This window comes from Mobula hypostoma, chromosome 3 (genome assembly GCF_963921235.1).
Source record: "Mobula hypostoma chromosome 3, sMobHyp1.1, whole genome shotgun sequence".
Taxonomy (NCBI): Eukaryota; Metazoa; Chordata; class Chondrichthyes; order Myliobatiformes; family Myliobatidae; genus Mobula; species Mobula hypostoma.
The window spans coordinates 119,872,549-119,894,522 of record NC_086099.1 but is presented as its reverse complement, the minus strand read 5'-3'; the positions used below and the strand labels follow the sequence as shown (position 1 = coordinate 119,894,522).

Here is a 21,974-nt window from a genome sequence, read left to right as displayed (position 1 = left end):
CCACTCTGTGCCGGTGTCCCAGTGGCTGACCACTCTGTGCCAGTGTCTGTCTGGCTGACCACTCTGTGCCAGTGTCCGTCTGGCTGACCACTCTGTGCTGGTGTCCCAGTGGCTGACCACTCTGTGCTGGTGTCCCAGTGGCTGACCACTCTGTGCCGGTGTCCGTCTGGCTGACCACTCTGTGCTGATGCCCCCGTGGTAGCCTCACCACTCCAGTAACTCAATGCTGGTTGCATGGAGTTTACATGTTCTCTCTGTAACTTCTTCCTTCTTCCCAAAGTAATGCCATGGGCTAAGAGGAGCTACAAAGGGGGGAGATGATGGGCATGTGAGAGAAAATGGAAATATTGAGGGGAGTAAGAATGACTGGTATGCTCTAATGGCTAGCATTGAGTTGATGGGACAAATGGCCACCTATTTTGTTTGAAATAGAGCCTGAGAGTGCACCAGTGGCCAACTACACCGTGGATCTCCTCTATCAATTGAATGTTCCATTGGCAAACTGCTTCACACGTATTCTCCACTGGGCAGATGCTCCACTGAAGTGAGCACTGGGCAATAACTCCATGAAAGGTTATTACAAGAACAAAAAATCACATCACTCCCTCAATTCTCTTCACCCTTCAATGAACCATCGTTGATCTTGTACTCAAGTCCATCGCCTCACCAGTACCTTGCTGATTCCCTGCAAGTACAATACAATTCTGACATTGTCTGTGAATGTAAAGATGCACTGGACATCCACAGCCTCTTGGGGTAGAGAATTACCCAACTGGATCTCCTCTATCCAGTTGGGTATTACAGCTCAGCACAGCCTAATCTCTGACACATTGCTATGGAGAATCTATTTTCCCCAGTCAAAAGGGAAAAATCTTAAAACAACATAATTATGATGAATAGAAAGCCATTCGACATACTCTGCACGTCCACATACACCTTGAAATTGATCCAATTAATTCCTCCGCCTTGCTCTTTCTCTTCAATCCTTTATTTTCTACTTTTTCTAAGTATTTATGAAACCCTCTGTTGAACTTTGTTATTTAATTGTTTCTAATACACAGAAAAATAGGCAGCTATAAACCTAGGGAAAATGGGACTACCTCAAGAAAACAATTTGGTCAGCATTTCTGAGATGGGCCGAAGGGCCTGTTCCCATTCTGTACAACTCCATGACATGCTACTCGTGCTGAGATCCATTCATTGAGTTACTAAGCCTTAAACAGATATTTGTCTTCACGCACTGTTCCTGTACCTTAAGTACAAGAATTGTGCCTTTATAAAAATGACTTTCTCAATTCCTCAAACAGAGTCAACTTTAATAATGCTGACATCTGTCTCCTGAGTAAATACAGATGCAAGAAATCTATTTAAGATCTCCCCCTCTCTTTTGACTCCTGGCATAGATCACCACTCTGATCTTCCAGAGGACAAACTTTGTCCCTTGAAATCATTTTGCACTGAACATATCTGTAGAAGCCCTTGGGATTCTCCTTCACCTTGTCTGCTAGGGCAACTTTATGACTCATTTTAGCTCTCCTGATTTCCCTCTGCGGTGTTCTCTTGCATTTCCTATTCTCCTCAAGTACCTCATTTGTTAATTCATACCTACTGTATACTTCTATACTCCTCCATCTGTTTCCTAACCAAGGCATCAAAATCTCTTGAAAAGCAAAGTTCCATAAAATTGTTATGCTTGCCTTTTATTCTGACAGGAGCATACAAACTCTGTACTCCTAAAAATTTCACTTTTGAAGCCCTCCCACTTACCAGGTACAGTTTTGCCAGGTAACAATCTGTCCCAACCCACACTTGCCAGGTCCTTTCTGATACCATCAAAATTGGCCTTTCTCCAATTTAGAATCTCAACCTGAGGACCAGACCTATCCTTATCTAAAATTACATTGAAATTAATGGCATTATGATCACATTATGGTGTTCCCCTACCAGGAGGTAACCTTCTGTCACCTGCCCTGTCTCCTTCCATAATAGGAGATCTTGTATTGCACTCTCTCTAGTTGGGACTTCTACGTAACGATCAAGAAAACTTTTCTGAACACATTTGTCAAACTCTATCCTATCCAGCCCTTTTACACTATGGGGTTTGCAGTCAATATGCGGAAATTTAAAATCACCTGCTATCACAACCTTATGTTTCTTGCAACAGTCTGTGATCTATCGACAAATTTTCTCCTCTAAGTCCCACAGACTGTTGGGTAATCTATAATATAATCTCATTAACATGGACATATCTTTCTTATTCCTCAGTTCTACCCTTAAAGCCTTACTAGACAAGCACTCTGGTCTGTCCTACTGAGCACTGCTGTGACAATTTCCCTGAGAAGTAATGGGACCTCTCCCCATTTAATCCCTCCCGTTCTATCACGTCTAAAACAACGGAACCCCAGAATATTGAGCTGCCAGACCAGACTTTCCCACAACCCAGTCTCACTAATAGCTACAATGTTATAATTCCAGGATTTGATCCATACCCTGAACTCATCTGCCTTTCCTGCAATACTCCTTGCATTGAAATGTACGCAGCTCAGGACATTAATCCCACCATGCTCAACTTTTTGATTGCAAACATTGTCTGAGGTTTTAACAACATCTTTCTCCACAACCTCTCCACTATCTGTTCTGGCGCTCTGGTTCCTATCCCTCTGCAACTCCTGTTTAAACAACCCATGCAGCATAAGCGGACCTTCCCACTCAAATAACAGTCCCCCTCCAATTCAGGTGCAAATATCTCTTCTGTACACATCCCACATTCCCTGGAAGAGAGCCCAACGATTGAAAAGCCAGAAGCCCTCCCAACTGCACCAACTCCCTAGCCATGTGTTAAACTGTATGATCTTCCTATTTGAGGGCTCACTTGCACATGGCACAGGTAGCAGTCGTGAGATCACAACCCGAGAGGTCCTGTGCTTTAGCACCCAACTCCCTGAACTCACTTTGTAGGACCTCGTCACTCCTAATGCCAATTGTACATACGTGGGCTATGACCTTTGGCTGCTCACCCTCCCAATTAAGAATGCTGTGGATGCTGTCCAAGATGTCCCTGACCCTGGCACTCAGGAGGTAACATACCATTCAGGAACCTCGCTCTCATCCTCCAAACTTTTCCTCTTCTCCTCTCTTCCCTTCTGAGCCATGGAGTTAGACTCAGTGCCAGAGACCGGACTGCCATGGATTTCCTCTTCTAGGTCATTTCCCCCCCAACAGTATCCAAAGTGGTAGCACAGTTGTTGAGGGGAACAGCCACAGGGGTATTCTGCACTGGCAGGCTATCCCTTTTCCCCCTACTAATGGTCACCCAATTATCTGTGCCCTGCACCTTGGGTGTAATTACCTCCTTGCATGCTCTGTCTACCCCTCAGGCTCCTGAATGATCCAGTGTTCATCCATTTCCAGCTCTAACTCGTTACCACAGTCTGTTAGAAGCTGCAGATGGATGCACTTCTTGCAGGTGCGGTCACCAGGGACGCCCTGTTTTCCCACATCTGCAAGAGGAACATTCCACTATCCTGTCTGGCATCCCCACTGCTCTATGTGTGCAATAAGAAAGAAAGAAAGAATAAAAACAAGAAAAATCTACTTATTGTCTATTCCTTTCCTTGCCGAAGCCTCAATGAATCAAAGCCTCGACTCCCCACACTAATACTGGCCCACTCACACAGTGACCGCTCCGACAATGGCCACTCAAAGCCCACTTATTAGAGCTTGCCAAATGACTAATTATGTGCAATTGAATGTCTCATTGGGAACTGCGGTGTGCAAAATGTGTCAACTGCTACCCCGCTACTTCAGATGGCACTAAACAGTGACTCCTCTGTTTGCATCTTTGGAAGCAGCTCTATTCCCATCTCTAATATCTCTATCTTTCCCTCTTAGGGTTCTTTTGAAGACCCTGACCTGGAGTTACACACTGACTTCAGTTCTTTGCAGGAAAGGGACCCGCTGTTGGGGTGTCACAACTGGCTGTTATCTGACATGCCAAGGGCGCGGTCTAAGAACTTGGCTGGCTTTTGGAGGCCTAAGGTCTCGGGGCTCTGGAGAAGGGCGGATCGAAAGTCAGTGTCCCGACAGACCGGTGTGTTGTGGGAGCCGGAAGATCTTTGGCTGTGTGCCCAGAGACCTGAGATCTTTGGGGACAGAGCTCGGAAAAAGCGATGCAACGGACTTTTAACATCGTAAACCAGAGAGTTGTTTGTTACGTCTCCCCTCTCACTGTGAAATGGAGACATATCTTTCTTTCTTATTAGGGAGAGAGAGAGCCTGTGGTATGTCAAATACTTGGTGAACATGTAGTCTTTGGAGTATTGCAGGTCTGTGTCTTTGCTGTGTACTTGAGCCCTCGGTAATGGGTGCCGATGTTTTTATTTTATTTTGCTGGTGGGGGGAGGGTGAATTGTTGCTTATGCATGGGAGGGAGGGGAGCTGAGGGGGATTTTGGGGTTCTAATATTTAACTGTCGTTCATTCTTTAGGGCACTCATCTGTTCTCGTGGATGGTTGTGAAGAAAAAGCCTTTCAGGATGTACGTATATTGAATACATTTCTCTGACATTAAATGTACCTTTGAAACCTTTGCAACCTTCTTTTAAACTCCCCCTCCCCCTCTAGCAATCCAATGTCTCCTCGGGAACTGCGGCGTACAAATTGCACTGACTAACGCTGCTCACTTCTTTTAAACTCACTCTCCTTCCATGCATTTCAATATCTCATTGGCAACTGTGACAGGCAAAATGGTACAAAATGCTGTCGTAATATGGTACTGGGAAATAAATAGGGGAACTGGAATTATGAGAATTCTGAGACGTGCCATCTTTTGAATGGCCTGCTTTGAAACCATAAGTAACAAAGACCATTAATCGAAAATGTAAAAACTAATGATCCAAAGAAGTGGTTCCCATGCCTACACATTAAAATTCCTAGCTGTTTCACAGCCAATTTCATACCTTCCCTTTATTCTGCTTTAATCCAAACTACTGTATACAATTTTTACTCTTTAAAGCTATTAAGTAGCATTTTATCAAAGACAAAATAGCTTACAGGTATTCAGGATTGCGAACAGAAACAGTTCCGCACAAAGAACGGTGTGGTGTACTAATCCCCAAAATTGTCTGCTTGAAAACATTTTCAATATTTGATAAAGGCGTCAAGAAACATGGTTCTCAGATGGGTAATAGATTCAAACCTTGAATTAACCATGACCTAATTGCAGAGTAGAACAAGCTCAAAGGTCTGCATGTACTTCTTGTACCTTCTGTTCCTGGATTTGTTTATATTTAAAATAATCATTTTACATAAACTTTCCAAAATTTTCCACTGAAGATAGGGAGGAGCTATTGCTGCAAGAGAAGCGCTTGCAGCAGATGCAAACAATGTTGAAGAGGCACGTAGACTGCCATATGACAGATTTAAACCATACAAGTGGGATTATTCCAAATTGACATCACGCTCAGGAAAGACAACTAGTTTTGAGGGGCCAGTTCCTGTGCTGTAGAGTTCTGCGTTCTATGCTCTGATTAATGGTCCTTTACTTGCAAGTTTGCAAAGGAGAAAAATCCGAAAGAGGAGCGTGACAAGATGGCGATCACGCCAAACTAGTCAGAGATGGAGAGAAATCTAATTTATTTGGGTTGCTGTTCACTTGACAAATAACAGCTTTTGATTTCTTCACTTCCGTGTTCTTTTACCCTACTGTGTTTTTCTAGAACATTTCCCTTTCATTATAACTTGCCATACATAGCTGATTTCAACATAACAACACTCCTTTATTGTAAAAGCTGTGAACACAAACAGATGATGAATTTTCCAAGTGGTGCCCATTTAATTTTTATCACCAACATTAGAATCATTAAATAACATTAATTCTTGTGTCAATTGTGCATTTAATGTGACCATTCCACTTACTTTTAGATAACTAACACAAAAATAACCTGTTGACCTTGTGTTCAAATTAGTTCAAAATTTTACTCCAAATTAACCTCAAGTTCAAGAACAACTTTAATTGTCATGAACACCCGTGAATGCAGCCAACTGAATCAGCGTTACTCTGGGGTCAGGGTGGAAAACACAGTGTCAACAGCCACAAGCAGCACAAGGCTCATACTGCACATATAGGATTACAGTCACACAAAAAAATATAGTCCAAGTCCCTGAGGCCACGAATGCTGCAGTAGTCTGCAGTCGAACACAATATGCCTCGTCTTCTGTTGAGTGAATACTGGGGGCAGCACTTATTCCAGCATGGACACCATGCCACACCACCTCCAGCACTTCAGTAGAGCACCCCACTCCAACACCTTCCCCTGGGCAGTTACAAACAGACAACACTGTGGCTTGAGGTCTAGTCCTTGCTACAACAAGGCCACACAGCTCCCCAACAATTCACCAACAAATTAATGAATTGGACGCAGCATCCCACACCAACAATGTCCAGCAGGATCTTGTGGTCGCAAGAGAAGTGATTAAGATGATCACTCACTGTTAGACTGCACACCTCCTTCACGCACCAGCACCTCTCCGACACTGTCAGCAACCTGGTCCATACCACGTCCAGCTCCTTCAGTTTCTCCACGAACTGATGGGGTAGACCTGCGTAATTTTAATTTTTTTATGTCTGTCTGTCTCCTCTGTCCTTGTACTCCTACACTGTTCCAATGAGGCATGTGGAATTCATCTCATCTTCTGTCTCAGTAGTTTAAAGCCTTCTGGACATGGTGCTATGATCACATAGAAAGGCAGGGATTGATTAGGGCTAACAAGTATAGTTTTGTGCATGGGAGGTCCTGCCTCACAAATCTGAGTTTTTTGAGGAGTTTACGAACAAAATTACTAAAGACGGTGGCAGAGATGTGGTATACGTGGAATTTAGCAAGGCTTTTGACAAGGGACTGTATGATAGGCTGTTTGAAAAGTTAGACCACATGGGATTCAAAGTGTTTTGGAAACTAGATACAAAGTTGCTTTAATGATTGAGGCCATGGGCAACTCTGGAGGGCTTTTAATCTTACTGGAAGTCAAGAAATCTGGCTGGAAAGAGGGCAGAAAGAATTTAATGCAGGTAGAGAGTTGCTATCCCACAGATCCAGTTTAAATCTGGAGCTGAAGTTATGGAGTTTGTGCACTCTCCATAGAATTACTCCAGGTGTCCTAATTTCCGTATGCATTACAAAGGTGTGCCATTCAGTGCGTTAATTGGCCACAAAGTTGCCTCGCACCCCTCCCCCCCAAATGTGTAGGTGAGTCATAGAATCTGAATGGGGGATGGGGGGTAGTTGAGGGGAATGTAGGAGAACGAAATGCAGTTAGTGTACTTGGTGACTGATGGGTCAGCATGATGCAATGGGCTGAAGGGCCCTCCCTATGTTTAGAACTCTAAGGCAATTTCCAAACAACCCACAAATCAGTAGAAGGGTCAAGATATTTGAGACCCCAGAATGGAATCTGCAGCAAAAGAATTTTTAAAACACTGGAGGAAGCCAGAGGGTCAGCAGCTTTAAGACCCTTCATCCACTCTCCACTCCCCTCCATAGATGCTGACTGACCTGCTGAGTTCCTCCACAAGTTTTTTTTCTTGCCACAAATGTTGGTAACCGCCTATTCAATTTGAAATGTACAATAGAAACAAAGCATATCCTGAAATTTAACTGCCAACAGGAAATTATTTCTCTGTCAGCATAGACACACATACTTGTACTGCAAGTATTGCAGCTGCTTGTTGTGAAATCACATCACTGTTCTGAAACATTCATTGTCTCCTTTGGTAGCACTCCCATCTCCAAACCTGCTTGTCTCGTTCCACTACATAGATGCAAGTACAAACTAATACTTCAGGGGTAATAATGGGGTCTGCTGCACTTTCAGAGCTATGTACATTTTGAACAAGGTATTACATGGAGTGGCAGGCTGGAGATGCATCTTTACCAAAGAAGTCGTAAGCATTCCTTCCCTCTGCTAGCCCGCAGGCCACCCTTGGCCAAGGCATGGCACCTGCTTAGCCCCACCGATCAGGGTCATGTGAAGTTATGGAAGTGGGTGGTGGATGGTCGTATGAGCAGCTCATATAACAAGTCCAGGTTATGTGACCATTGATGCCGGACAGACGATCTCTGAAGAGTATTGTAAATGGCTGGAGTCACCCATCTTGTAAAGACACTGCCCAGAAGAAGGTAATGACAAACCACTTCTGTAGAGAAATTTACCAAGAATAATCATGGTTATGGAAAGACCATGATCACCCACGTCATACAACATGGCACATAATGATGATGTCATATAACATGGCACAAGATGATGATGTCATACAACACGGCACATAATGAATGATGATGATTTGATGGAGGACCCAACAGTGTGTCAATAGGGAGCTAGGGGACAATCCCCTATGAATCAGAATCAGGTTTAAAATCTGACATGAAATTTGTTGTCTTGGAGCAGCAGTGCAGAACCAAGACATAAAATTACTATAAATCACAGAATAAGTAAATAGTGCATTAGAAAAGGAATAATGAGTTAGGGTTCATGGACCATTTGGAAATCTGACCATAGAAAGATTCTGATCCTTATGATGAGTGACTGCAATCTTGTATGGCATGTAATGTGCTTTGGGACATCCTCAATTAGACAAGGCTGTGACATACTGTAAGTGAAACTTCTTTCAGCTGTTGGCCCAGATGAAAAGGTCAAGCATTAAGTTCGAATGACATCCTAAGGGACAGCCCAACTCAGAAGCTGGGAACCAAAGTCTCCACCTGGTTGGGGCATGCAACCCTGCATGGACAAACACATACAGTACCTCACAAGCCAGATGCCATATTGAACAGATTTAATTGGCCTGCCCTGGTTCCAATCTGTTTTCTGTCACGGTACCAGTATTATCCCAAACAAGGACACACGCCAGTCCTCACGGAGGGGGTTGGCTGCAGAAAGGATGAGCAGCTCTAGGCCCCTGGGCAGCAGCATCATGGATACAATGAGAAAAAGGCTTGCCAGGAGCTTTACTTCATTAGGAGATGGAGGAGATTTGATACTTCATCAAACGCCCTTGCAAATTCCTATAGATGTTGATATGGCGGACAGTATTTGACTGGTTGCTTCACAGCCCAGTGCGGCGTATCCACTGCGCAGGATCGAAAGAGGCCGAGGGCAGAGGATTATAGATCCAGCCAGCTCCCAGCTCCGTCACAGGGACAAACATTGTGGACATTGTACAGCATCCATCACCAATCACCCTTATCGCCTGGATCATGCTCTTTGCTGGCTACTACCATCAGGGAGAAGGTACAGGAGCCTGAAGAACAACGCTCAAAGGCTTAGCAACAGCTTTCGCCCTCTACCAGCAGATTTTTGAATGGCCCATGAGCACCACCACCACACATAGAAAATAGGTGCAGGAGTAGGCCATTCGGCCCTTCGAGCCTGCACCGCCATTCAGTATGATCATGGCTGATCATCCAGCTCAGAACCCTGTACCTGCCTTCCCTCCATACCCCCTGATCCCTTTAGCCACAAGGGCCATATCTAACTCCCTCTTAAATATAGCCAATGAACCGGCCCCAACTGTTTCCTGTGGCAGAGAATTCCACAGATTCACCACTCTCTGTGTGAAGAAGTTTTTCTTAATCTCGGTCCTAAAAGGCTTCCCCTTTATTCTCAAACTGTGACCCCTCGTTCTGGACTTCCCCAACATCGGTAACAATCTTCCTGCATCTAGCCTGTCCAATCCCTTTAGGATCTTATACGTTTCAATCAGATCCCCCCTCAATCTTCTAAATTCCAACGAGTATAAACCTAGTTGATCCAGTCTTTCATCATATGAAAGTCCTGCCATCCCAGGAATCAATCTGGTGAACCTCCTTTGTACACCCTCTATGGCAAGAATGTCTTTCCTTTACAGTAATCTTATGTCCGGCACTGTATGCAAAACAACAAACTGAACATCACCTAATCCGAGGTGCCCAGCCTTCTCATGCCATCGTCCCTATCATTAACCTGCCTGTGGACGGCAATGAATGTGATCCGGTTACAAGAATGTCACATAACCAAAGCAGGACCGCTGCAGTGAGCTACCACGCGGTCAGCTGACGACCCCGGCCACGGAGAATCCTTCAGGAATAACACCACTACTCTAGTAAACTGCTGCCTACCGGATTGACTGACCCCCGCCCAGCTCTGGGAACGTCGGCAATCACACCCTTGCCGGAATCTCTGGCCCTGTGGGTTGACTCGAGCAATTCGCCGTGCCTGCGGGCAACCCGCTAGAAGTCCAAACTGATTAAAATGACTTGAAGGAAGACTGTACGAATGAGGCAGGTGGAGCCGAGTCTGAACCTGATCCCGACAGGGAATGATGGCTTAACGCTGAAAAATCTGCGGGCGTCATATGCTTTTCTGATTTTAAATCATTGTCGCCTCCTAAAAGTGTTAGAAGCAAATCCGGGAATAAGTCAGAATGGGTGCCCAGGTGTCTCAGTGAGGTTTAGACGTAAGGGCAGTTGTCAAGCACCCTTAAACGAAACTGTAAATCGTTCTGGTGCGTTTGAAGAGGGGCCGCTTACTGAGGAGACCTGACCTATCGTGCGGTCTCTTCTGAAGTCGAGCAGAGAACAGCTACTGCGGCTGGGAAGCGGGCTCGCCAGAATTGAACGACAGCGATCCGGAGATGGTTCCAAACACCGGTGGTAGCGGGCGACAGCCGTGCATGTGTTTACGCGCCAAAGAGTGAAAAAAACAGCACGGTGAAAGTTCGCGGCGATGATTAGTTCGCGGCGATGATTTTCGCGTGTGCGTGACCCACACAGAACTAAACAGGGACGCCTATCAATTCGTCTGAAAATTATAATTTCAAACGCGTTGCGAGAATTCCATTTTATCCGCATTTTTGACGTGAAGACTCCTGTAAATTAACATGTAAATTATGTACAGCGTAAACATATGACCAGTCAAGTACAGGGAATTCTGCAAAAGTGCTTTCCCAGTGTACCGAAGCGCGCAAAATACCAAACGGTATAAACATTTTGGGGAGAAATATCAGAGCCACTTTCATGGAAACTTCTCGGGCGAATGAAAGACCGTCTTCACAAACCTATGTTTTATTACGAGAACAGTATGTATCTTGTGGGTAAAGGGTGAGCTCGATTTGATTATTCAATGTTATCATTTAACTGGGGGTCAAACATTTACTAACTGTCCAAATCTGTGTATGTGCGTCTGTTCGAGGACAAATTGAAGTGCAGTGCACATTACCTTCAGCACCCCTCTGTCTCGGTTGGGTGTCAGATCCTCTACCCCCGGCTCCAGTTCTGTAATCTCGCCTTCTTTCGCCGGCGATTTGCGCCCCTGACCAGTGGTCATTTCACAGCGGAAAACCACGGTCGACTTTTGACCTTCCTCGACCATAAGATGTTGGTTCCTTTTCTCTCTTCACTCTCGCTTGCCCGTTGACGCCCTCAACTTTCCTTGAATACACCGTAACTTTAACGTTGCGGGTCGCTCTGAATAGACGTGCAAGAACGAATATTAACGTTAAATCTCCTAGCAGCACCGCTTCACCCAGTCACCCCCGTAGGTCAAATCGCTTGCTTGATGCTTCCAGAGCTCTTTCTTTCCTGTTTTCTCTGGCTTCTCTTCGTGGATGTTCTGTTTCCCTCACAATCCTCCTGTTCTCTTCTCACCCGCCTTTCTCTGCGCTCCGAAAGATATGGAACTGACGCCGTCCCAGTATTCCTAGCGCGAACGAAAGCGGCCTATTCCTGCTACAGCTGCTGAGGTCGAAGCGATAGCTCTGAGAAGGCGGGGTTTCTAATTGGACGATCGGTGTGTGACGCAGTCAGGGGGACGAGCTTTAAAGGTTACGAATCCCCGAGGAGTGCGATCTGTGCAGCGGGCACTGGGCAAGGGGACGGTGAATGAGGCAGAACCCACGGTTAGCTAAGTGCTGGCTGACTGGGCGGTCATGTAGACAATGAGAGAATGGGGTAATCTCGGGGTAACAACTGCTGAGGCAACATAGTAGGGGAGGGAATGTCGACGGTCTGCGAGAAAGTCCTGCATCAAGAATGAGAGTGGAGAGGATTGAAGATAGGCCGAGGGGTGAGATAGGTCCTGCAGAAGATTGGCCTACTGACGACAAGAGTACTTGAATGGGGAAGGCAGATTTGGAGGGATTCGGGCCACACGTGGGCAAATGGGACTAATTTGGGCGGGCACTGTGGTCAGCATGGACAGGACCTGTGTCCGTCCTGAATTAAGTTGAGAGGTGAAGGCAGATGGAGTCAAGCAGGAGAGCAAGAAGGGTGGAAGTGGAAGACAGAGGCAGAAAGGGGCAAGTGAACGCAAGAGACTGCAGATGCTGGATCCGGAACGCCAAACACCGGGAACTCAGCAGGCCGCGCGGGGAAAGGAGTTACCAAGTCTTGCAGAACAGTAAGGCTCTTTGGCCTGTCTAGTCCACGTTGACCTGATCTGCTGTCTCGTCCCATCTACTTGTATCGGTACCATATCCCTCCGTACCCCTTTCATCCATGCACCTGTCCACACTTCCGTTACCATCGAACCACTGCTGCTGGCGGCTGATACACTACTCTGTGAAGTGTCAATGGGACAGGAACCCTGTGACTAGAATTGAGAGCGGAGAGAGGAGACGGCCAATATAAAAAGGGGAAGGCGAGTGAGGGGACAGGGACCCCAGGTTAATGCTGGATTGCGGAAGGGTATAGATGACAGGGAATTTGCACCAGGAAAGGGAGAGGAACACGGTGTGTTGAGGGACGGTGGAACTGGAAGTAGACATAGAAACATAGAAAATAGGTGCAGGAGTAGGCCATTCGGCCCTTCGAGCCTGCACCGCCATTCAGTATGATCATGGCTGATCATCCAACTCAGAACCCTGTACCAGCCTCCCCCCCCCCCATACACCCTGATCCCTTTAGCCACAAGGGCCATATCTAACTCCCTCTTAAATATAGCCAATGAACTGGCCTCAACTGTTTCCTGTGGCAGAGAATTCCACAGATTCACCACTCTCTGTGTGAAGAAGTTTTTCCTAATCTCGGTCCTAAAAGGCTTCCCCCTTATCCTCAAACTGTGACCCCTCATTCTGGACTTCCCCAACATCGGTAACAATCTTCCTGCATCTAGCCTGTCCAATCCCTTTAGTATTTTATACGTTTCAATCAGATCCCCCCTCAATCTTCTAAATTCCAACGAGTATAAGCCTAGTTCATCCAGTCTTTCTTCATATGAAAGTCCTGCCATCCCAGGAATCAATCTGGTGAACCTTCTTTGTACTCCCTCTATGGCAAAGATGTCTTTCCTCAGATTAGGGGACCAAAACTGCACACAATACTCCAGGTGTGGTCTCACCAAGGCCTTGTACAACTGCAGTAGTACCTCCCTGCTCCTGTACTCGAATCCTCTTGCTATAAATGCCAGCATACCATTCGCCTTTTTCACCGCCTGCTGTACCTGCATGCCCACTTTCAATGACTGGTGTATAATGACACCCAGGTCTCGTTGCACCTCCCCTTTTCCTAATCGGCCACCATTCAGATAAGAACAATCAAGGCAGATGGAGTGAGCTGGTGGTTGTAAGACTGTAGGGTAGAGGCAGGTAGGAGGGGGAAGCAAAAACACAAAGGACTGTTCGAATGGTGGAGTCTGATCAGTAAAGGTGGTGGACAATGGGATCTACTTGTGGAGACGAGCGGTGGATGGAACTAGAATCGGAGAAGGGGAGGGGGAGCTGGGTAGGAGAGCGGGGGCTTGTGGGTGAACTGTGTAGTGGGTGGATGGAACCAGAAGTGGGAGTTGGGTGAAGATAAGTGATGGGAAGCTGGGGTTGGAGGGGCAGCGAGGTGAAGGGAGAATGGGACAAAATTGAGAGGTCTGGAAGGAAGTGGAATAAAAGCAGAGAGGCTTTGGAGCCACACACACAAAATGCTGGAGGATTCTTCAGGTGCTGAAGAAGGGTCTCAGTCTGAAACTTCAACTATTCGTTCATTTCCACCGCCCACCTGGGTTCACCTGTCACCTAGCTTGTCCTCCTTCCCCTCCCCTCCCCCCCTTTAATTCTGGCATCTTCCTCCTTCCTTTCCAGTCCTGATGAAGGGTCTCAGCCCAAAACGTCAACTATTCATTCATTTCCATGGATGCTGCCTGGCCTGCTGAGTTCCTCCAGCATTTTGTGTGTGTTGCAACAGGAGAGAAACAGGAGATACAGACTCCAGGCAGAGACAAGAGCAGAGAAAGGGGGAAAGGGATGTAGAAACCTGAGAATGTGAAAGGGAATTTAGGATTCCTTGGAATATGGAGTAAAATTATACTGCTGAGTTACCAATCTGCATTTGGGAACGATGATTTGGTCCGCTTTTAGGTGAAAGACATGAGTCCTTGAGGTGACTGCTGGTGGTCCAGGTGAGGACAAACACCACGTACCGATTTGGTATCAGTGGGAACAAAGTCAGAGAAGATGGACAATGTTTTGGACGCAGGCTGAAGTGGTCTTGGTAATAGACAGAAAGGGGAACTTCATTTAACATCCGATCAAACACAATTCTAGAACAACATGTGACATGGACTCAGTATGGGGGAAGTACATGTTTTCAAAGGAGGTATGGTTTTTTTTTGCCAGAAGCAAAGAATAAGGGTTTCTAGTCTCAGTTGGAGGATAGAGACTGCACCAGCTCTAGGTAATTGAAGTCAGACTGATCCAATACTCCTGCCCTGTACCTAAACAGTTGGTTTGATAAAGATTAGAGAAACATAGATTTGTGCCTGCACCAGAACTTGCCTCTTTCCAAAGTACTTTTTAATGACAAAATGAGGAATGGAAAAGGAGGAGGTTGGAATAGAATGAAGTGTGCCAATGAAGAGAAGGACAACTCACCATTAAGGGTTAGCTGCTGCATTTTATTAGCCCAAGTACAGTGGGCGGCAGCATCCATCGGACTGTTGCTGGCAACAGAAGTGGATGAAGTCACAAAGAAGGCATGTGAAGAAGCCTAAACAACAGGAATTCTGCAGATGCTGGAAATTCAAGCAACACACATCAAAGTTGCTGGTGAACGCAGCAGACCAAGCAGCATCTGTAGGAAGAGGTGCAGTCGACGTTTCAGGCCGAGACCTTTCGTCCTGAAACATCGACTGCACCTCTTCCTACAGATGCTGCTTGGCCTGTTGCGTTCACCATCAACTTTGATGTGTATGTGAAGAAGCCTGCCTGTCATCAGCCAGGGAACTGAGTTGATCAACTTGGAAGTGGTGTAGCAGTTCTCGTTGAGTATTGTGTACAGTTCTGCTCAGCACACCGTGGAAAGGATATGAGGCAATCTTTGGAGCAGCTGCAGAAGTTCACTAGGATGCTACCTGGATTGAAGAACACTAGTTATAAGGAGAGGTTGGGTCGACTTAGATTGTTTTCTCTCAAATGTCTGAAGCCGAGAGCATCCCAATAGAAGTATATAAAATGATGTGAGGCATAGATAAAGTAGATCGAGACTTTTTCCCAGGAGGGAAATGTCAAATACTAGAGGGCTGTGGTTGAAGGTGAGAGGTGGAAAGTTTAAAGGAGACTTAAGAGGAAAGGTTTTTCCACAGGGGGAGCAGCTGCCTGGAACGCACTGCTAGAGGAGGTAGTGAAAGCAGATATGATAGCAAAGCTTAGAAAGTGTGTAGACAGACATGTGAACGGGCAGAGAATGCAGAAACGCAGGATAAGTGCGGGCAGATAGGATTAGTTTAATCTGGAATATACTGTATATGGTCGGTTTAAGGACCTTTCCATGTGCTATATTGTAAGTGTGGCTGGAATTACTGTTCTGCCAATGTTGAATCATAAGTGCATTTTTCTTTTCTGGAAGTGGGTCAAGTCATAGCAAATGACAAAAGAAATGTAGCTGTGTGTTTACAATCAATTCACTGGGGCGATCTCAAATATCATCCATAGGTCAAAGAATGAGACTAAGCCCGTGTTTGATGTGTTAATAATCCTTGAGGAAATAAATTCATTTATTGCAACAATCTGTTGGAAGAACTCAACAAGTCAAGCAGCATCAGTGGGAAGAAAAGAACTGTCAATGTTTCATATTCCTGATGAATTTTTTCGACCCAAAATGTCAATAAATTGGGTATGGAATGTAGGGGTGATGACTTGACAAAACTGCTTCGTTTTGCCTGTGTTAGGCTTTTAGCCTATTTTTAAATGCTGGGAAAAGCTTTTCAAGGGTTAACAACTGACAGTTGCATGGGATTGCTCAGAAAGGAAATACAATAGTTTCATTCCAATGCTCTGCCTGTGGTGGTTCTTTGAAATATAAGCTGTTAAGGTTAAGGATAAAGGAAAATATGAAGTTATCAGTTGGAATGCTTCTAACATTCACTGGCCAGGCATCCCAAAGACAAGGTAATTGTTTCATAGTTATGGAGAAACAGTGGTGTTTTTATCTGCTCTGTAAAGGGGGCTGCGTAGTTGATGCAGGTACACTGTGCATTAGGACTGCACACTTACAATGGTCAAGGTTTCTAGATGAGAGGAACAGGATTATGACAGAGAGAAAGGGTGGAGGGACCATTTGTCCACCTTTGACCTTGGAATCAGGACAATGGTTTCACTTCAAAAGGGAGGCGTTGTACGGCAAGGGGAATCAGAGGTCTCCATACGTCATCGTCCCTGGAGGCTGACAGGAAGTGGTGTCAAAAACAACTGCGTGGTGTGACACTTGCCAGAACACTTTCAGCATGTCACTTAGGGAGCTCGGAGAGAAACTCACAGTCTCCCACACTCGCAGGTCACCTCACCATCGGAGACAGGCTGTCACACACTCCCATCTACCCACACACTCAGAAACGGTCTGCCCCGGCTCTCCTTCTACCCAGTCTGGGTGGAGGGGCAAGTGCAGAGAAATCAATTAAGGTAACATGTAATAGGAGCACTGTACTTGGAAACAATACTCCCCCTTATATTTTCAAGCTACTCCATTGTAATCTCCAACATAAGGACATGTCCTTCACTCTGCCATTGTTGTCAACCCAGGTGATCATCCTTGATTCCAAGCTCCACTCTTCATCCAGATCCCGTCATATGCAGCCCTTTGTTGCCACCACGGATCGTCTCCCAGTCTGTGCTGCTCCAGCTGCTTGTCACCTCTTCTCACCAGTGTCCATCCATCACCTGCTAGGTCTTTCATGACCCCTTCATTTCACTTCCTTAAACTAGCTGTCGCCTCCAAGGACCCTCTCCAACTGAGTCATGCCTCCTTCTCATTGCTACCATTGGGAGGAGATACAGGAGACTAGAGAGGGTCAGCAACTTTCAATTCCTCGGTGTTATCATTTCAGAGGATCATGTAAGTGCAATTACAAAGAAAGCACACCAGCACCTCTATTTCCTCAGAAGTTTGCAAAGATTCAACATGACATCTAAAACTTTGACAAAATGGTATAGATGTGTGCTGGAGAGTATATTGATCGGCTGCATCACAGCCTGGTACGGAAACACCAATGCCCTTCAATAGAAAATCCTACAGTCCAGCCCGGCGTGGGTAAAGCGACCAAACCATTGACCACATCAACACAAGGTGCTTTCACAGGAAAGCAGCATCCATCATCAAGGAGCCCCACCATCCAGGCCAGGATCTCTTCTCACTACCGCCATCAGAAAGAAGGTACAAGAGCATCAGGTCCCACATCACCAGATTCAGCACAGATATTACCCCTCAACCACCAGGCTCTTCAACCAGTGGGGATAATATCACTTAACTTCACTTAGCCCATCACTGAACTGTTCCCACAACCTGTGGATTCACTTTCAAGAACTCTACATCTCACGTTCTCAATCTTTATTGCTTATTTGGCTTGTTTGCATTTGCACAAAGGTTTGTTTTCCTCTGCACATTGGTTGTTTGTCTGTCCTGTCTGTCATTGATTCTATTGTGTTTCTTGCACTTACTGAGTATGCCTTAAGAAAATGGGGCTCAGGGTCATATATAGTGGCAGACAGTATATACTTTGTACTCGTCTGACTGCTACTGGTACCATGTAACCCAGTACTACCTGCCGCATGGTCGGGTGGTCGGCGACTAAACCGGCTCCCCCACCAGGCTTGCCTGGGTGAGGAGGGTGGCTAGACACCCTGCAGGACGAAAAACAAGACCTGTCAAAGGGCGGATGAACCCTCTCGTAGGGTCAACGGCTATCTAGCAAACACGTGCCGTGGCGTGCGGAAAGGGCATCCCTTGCATTGTCTGGCCACTCACTGCAACAGAACTTCCCCCAGCCGTCTTGGACCCCACCATGCTGCTGGATGTGGGAGGGGATGTCGAGAGGGTGAGTCTGGACCTGTGCAACCCCCTACTCACCTAAAGTCCACTCACGCACACGCTGTTCCTTTCTGAGGTACCACCCCACTAACTGACTAAAAGGAACCATCATCATCCTATGGGATGGATAGCCAGAGAGAGAGAGATACTTTGATATTTGAACATTGATTTTTAATTTTTAATGAACAGCTTCTTCCCCTCCATCATCAAATTTCTGAACAGACCATGATCTTTTGCAGAATTCATTTATTTTTCTAACAGAGTAATTTTTATATTTTGCACTATACTGCTGCAGTCAAACAACACATTTCATGACACATTTCAGTTATAATATTCTGGATTTAGTGTTGTGCAATGAACAGGATTTGATAAGTGATCTTGAAGTAAAGGAGCCATTAGGAGGTAGTGACCATAATATGATAAGTTTTTATCTGTAAGTTGAGAGGGATAAGGGCAGATCAGAAGTGTCAGTATTGCAGTTGAACAGAGGAGACTATGGAGCCATGAGGGAGGAGCTGGCCAAAGTTGACTGGTCGGATATCCTAGCAGAAAAGACAGTGGAACAGCAATGGCAGGTATTCTTGGGAATAATGCACAAGGTGCAAAATCAGTTCATTCCCCGGAGAAGGAAGGATTCAAAGGGGGGAAAGTGGCCACAGTGGTTGACAAAGGAAGTCAGAGATAGCATAGCATTAAAATAGAAGTATAACAGAGCTAAGGTGAGTAGGAAGACGGATGACTGGGAAATTTTTAAGGAGCAACAGAACTTAACTAAGAAGACAATACGGGGAGAAAAAATGAGGTATGAACGCAAGCTAGCTAGGAATATAAAGGAGGATAGCAAAAGTTTTTTCAGGTATGTGAAGAGAAGGAAGATAGTTAAGAACAATGTTGGGCCCTTGAAGAATGAATTGGGAGAAATTGTTATGGGAAACAGAGAAATGGCAGACGAATTTAATAAGTACTTTGGATCTGTCTTCACACAAGCAATCTCCCAGATGTATGGATGGGCCAAGGACATAGGGTAACAGAGGAACTGAAACAGATTGACATTAGGAAGGAAACGGTGATGAGTAGACTGGTGGGACTGAAGGCTAACAAATCCCCAGGTCCAGATGGTCTGCATCCTGGGGTACTAAAGGAGGTGGCTCTGGAAATTGCGGATGCATTGGTGATCATTTTCCAATGTTCCTTAGATTCAGGATCAGTTCCTGAGGATTGGCAAATGGCTAATGTTATCCCACTTTTTAAGAAAGGAGGGAGGGAGAAAACAGAGAACTATCGCCCTGTTAGCCTAATATCAGTAGTGGGGAAGATGCTAGAGTCCATTATTAAAGATGAAATAGTGGCATATCTTGATAGCAGTGATAAGATTGGGCCGAGCCAGCATGGATTTACCAAGGGCAAATCATGCTTGACTAATCTATTGGAGTTTTTCAAGGATGTAACCAGGAAGATAGACGCAGGAGATCCAGTGGATGTGGTGTACCTTGACTTTCAGAAGGCATTTGATAAGGTACCACATAGGAGATTGGTGGGTAAAATCAGAGCTCATGGCATTGGGAGGATATTGACATGGATAGAAAACTGGTTGGCACATAGAAAGCAAAGGGTAGCAGTGAATGGGTGTTTCTCAGAATGGCAGGTGGTGACTAGTGGGGTGCCACAGGGCTCAGTATTGAGACCACAGTTGTTTATGATTTACGTCAATGATTTAGAGGAAGGCATTGTGAATAACATCAGCAAGTTTGCTCATGATACTAAGCTGGGTGGCAGTGTGACGTGATGAGGATGTTAGGAGAATTCAAGGTGACTTGGATAGGCTGGGTGAGTGGGCAGAAACTTGGCAGATGGTGTTTAATGTGAATAAATATGAGGTTATTCACTTTGGGAGCAAGAACAGGAAGGCAGATTATTATCTGAATGGTGTGGAGTTAGGTAAGGAAGAAATACAAAGAGATCTAGGAGTACTTGTTCATCAGTCTCTGAAGGTGAATGAGCAAGTGCAGCAGGCAGTGAAGAAGGCTAATGGAATGTTGGCCTTTATTACAAAGGGAATTGAGTACAAGAGCAAGGAAACCCTTTTGCATTTGTACAGGGCCCTGGTGAGACCACACCTGGAGTATTGTGTGTAGTTTTGGTCTCCAGGGTTAAGGAAGGACATCCTGGCTGTGGAGGAGGTGCAGCGTAGGTTCACTAGGTTAATTCCTGGGATGTTCGGACTGTCTTACGCAGAGAGGTTAGAGAGACTGGGCTTGTACATGCTGGAATTAAGGAGATTGAGGGGGGATCTGATTGAGACAGATAAGATTATTAAGGAATTGGACAAAATAGAGGCAGGAAATATGTTCCAGATGCTGGGAGAGTCCAGTACCAGAGGGCATGGTTTAAGAATAAGGGGTAGGTGATTTAGGACAGAGTTGAGGAGGAACTTCTTCTCCCAGAGGGTTGTGGAGGTGTGGAACGCGCTGCCTCAGAAGGCAGTGGAGGCCAATTCTCTGGATGCTTTCAAGAAGGAGCTAGATAGGTATCTTATGGATAGGGGAATCAAGGGTTATGGGGACAAGGTAGGAACCGGATATTGATAGTAGATGATCAGTCATGATCTCAGAATGGCGGTGCAGGCTCGAAGGGCCGAATGGTCTACTTCTGCACCTATTGTCTATTGTCTGTTGTCTATAATAAACCTGATTGTGATTCTGTTGAAGGATCGCGACCCAAAACGTTGACCACACACTTCCCCCTACAGGTGTTATTTGACCTACTGAGTTCCTCCAGCGCTTGGTTTTGTGCTCCAGATTCCAGCCTCTGCTGCCTCTTGTGTCTCCTGAATGGAGATGTTGGTTTACCCGAGCTGCAGTACAGATCTATGTTCACGTTAAGCAGAAAAAAAAGTGTTTGACAGACAATCCCACGACCAACAGATCAGTTGAAAGCTCTGCAGTTTTGCCACATCCCAGTTCTGAATGGTGAAGAACAATTTAAGCAGCTGACAAGAGGACAGGAGGATAAGGCTCCAAGAACAGGCCCATACTTCATGACAGTGAAGTCAAGCATGCAAGGACCAACAATACTTGCAACCAGTTTCATTCAGGAGTGCTAAGCAGTTTCATCCCAGCTTGCTCCTGAGGTGCAAACCAATTCAGAAACTGGTCTTAGGCCAGTTTAATTCACTGCATCTGATATCAATGAATGGCTGGGACACTGGATCCAGAAAAGGTAGTGAGGTCATGCGCAGCTGTCATTTTGAAAACTTTTGCTTCAGAACTGTCTGCACCTCCAGTTAATTTATTCTGATACACTAACAACTCGGCATCTTCTGACAATGTGGAAAATTGCCTAGGTATGTCCTGTCAACAGCAAACAGAAAAATCCAGCCAGACCTGCCGAATCAATCTACTACTGATTATCTGCAGTGATGGAAGGTAGTAGTGCTGTCAAACTGCATTTTCTCATCAATAAGCCACTGTGTGATTGGTTTTGTCAGTCACACTTGGCTCCAAAAAATCGTAGTCCAAGTATGAGCCATAGAACTGAATTTCAATGGTGGGCCATAGTATTTGACCGTGGCACCAAGGCACCCTGGTAGAATTGAGGTCATTAAGCATCAAGAAGGAAACATTCCCCTTGTTGGAATCATTCATTCTACACA

The 21,974-nt window shown here is 45.6% G+C and overlaps 1 protein-coding gene across 2 annotated transcripts in view; it reads right to left on the bottom strand.

Moving 5' to 3' along the window:
- The window catches only part of LOC134344220 (peptidyl-prolyl cis-trans isomerase FKBP5-like), a 130,676-nt gene extending 118,931 nt beyond the window's left edge, over window positions 1-11,745 (bottom strand). Inside the window, exon 1 of one of the 2 annotated variants that reach the window (XM_063043653.1) lies at window positions 11,253-11,745. In XM_063043653.1, coding sequence (XP_062899723.1) covers window positions 11,253-11,405 — 153 coding nt within the window. In that variant the 5' untranslated portion in view covers window positions 11,406-11,745. The remainder of the gene's footprint in view (window positions 1-11,252) is intronic. The other variant, XM_063043655.1, reaches the window with a different exon arrangement.
- Between the last annotated feature and the right edge of the window lie 10,229 nt (window positions 11,746-21,974).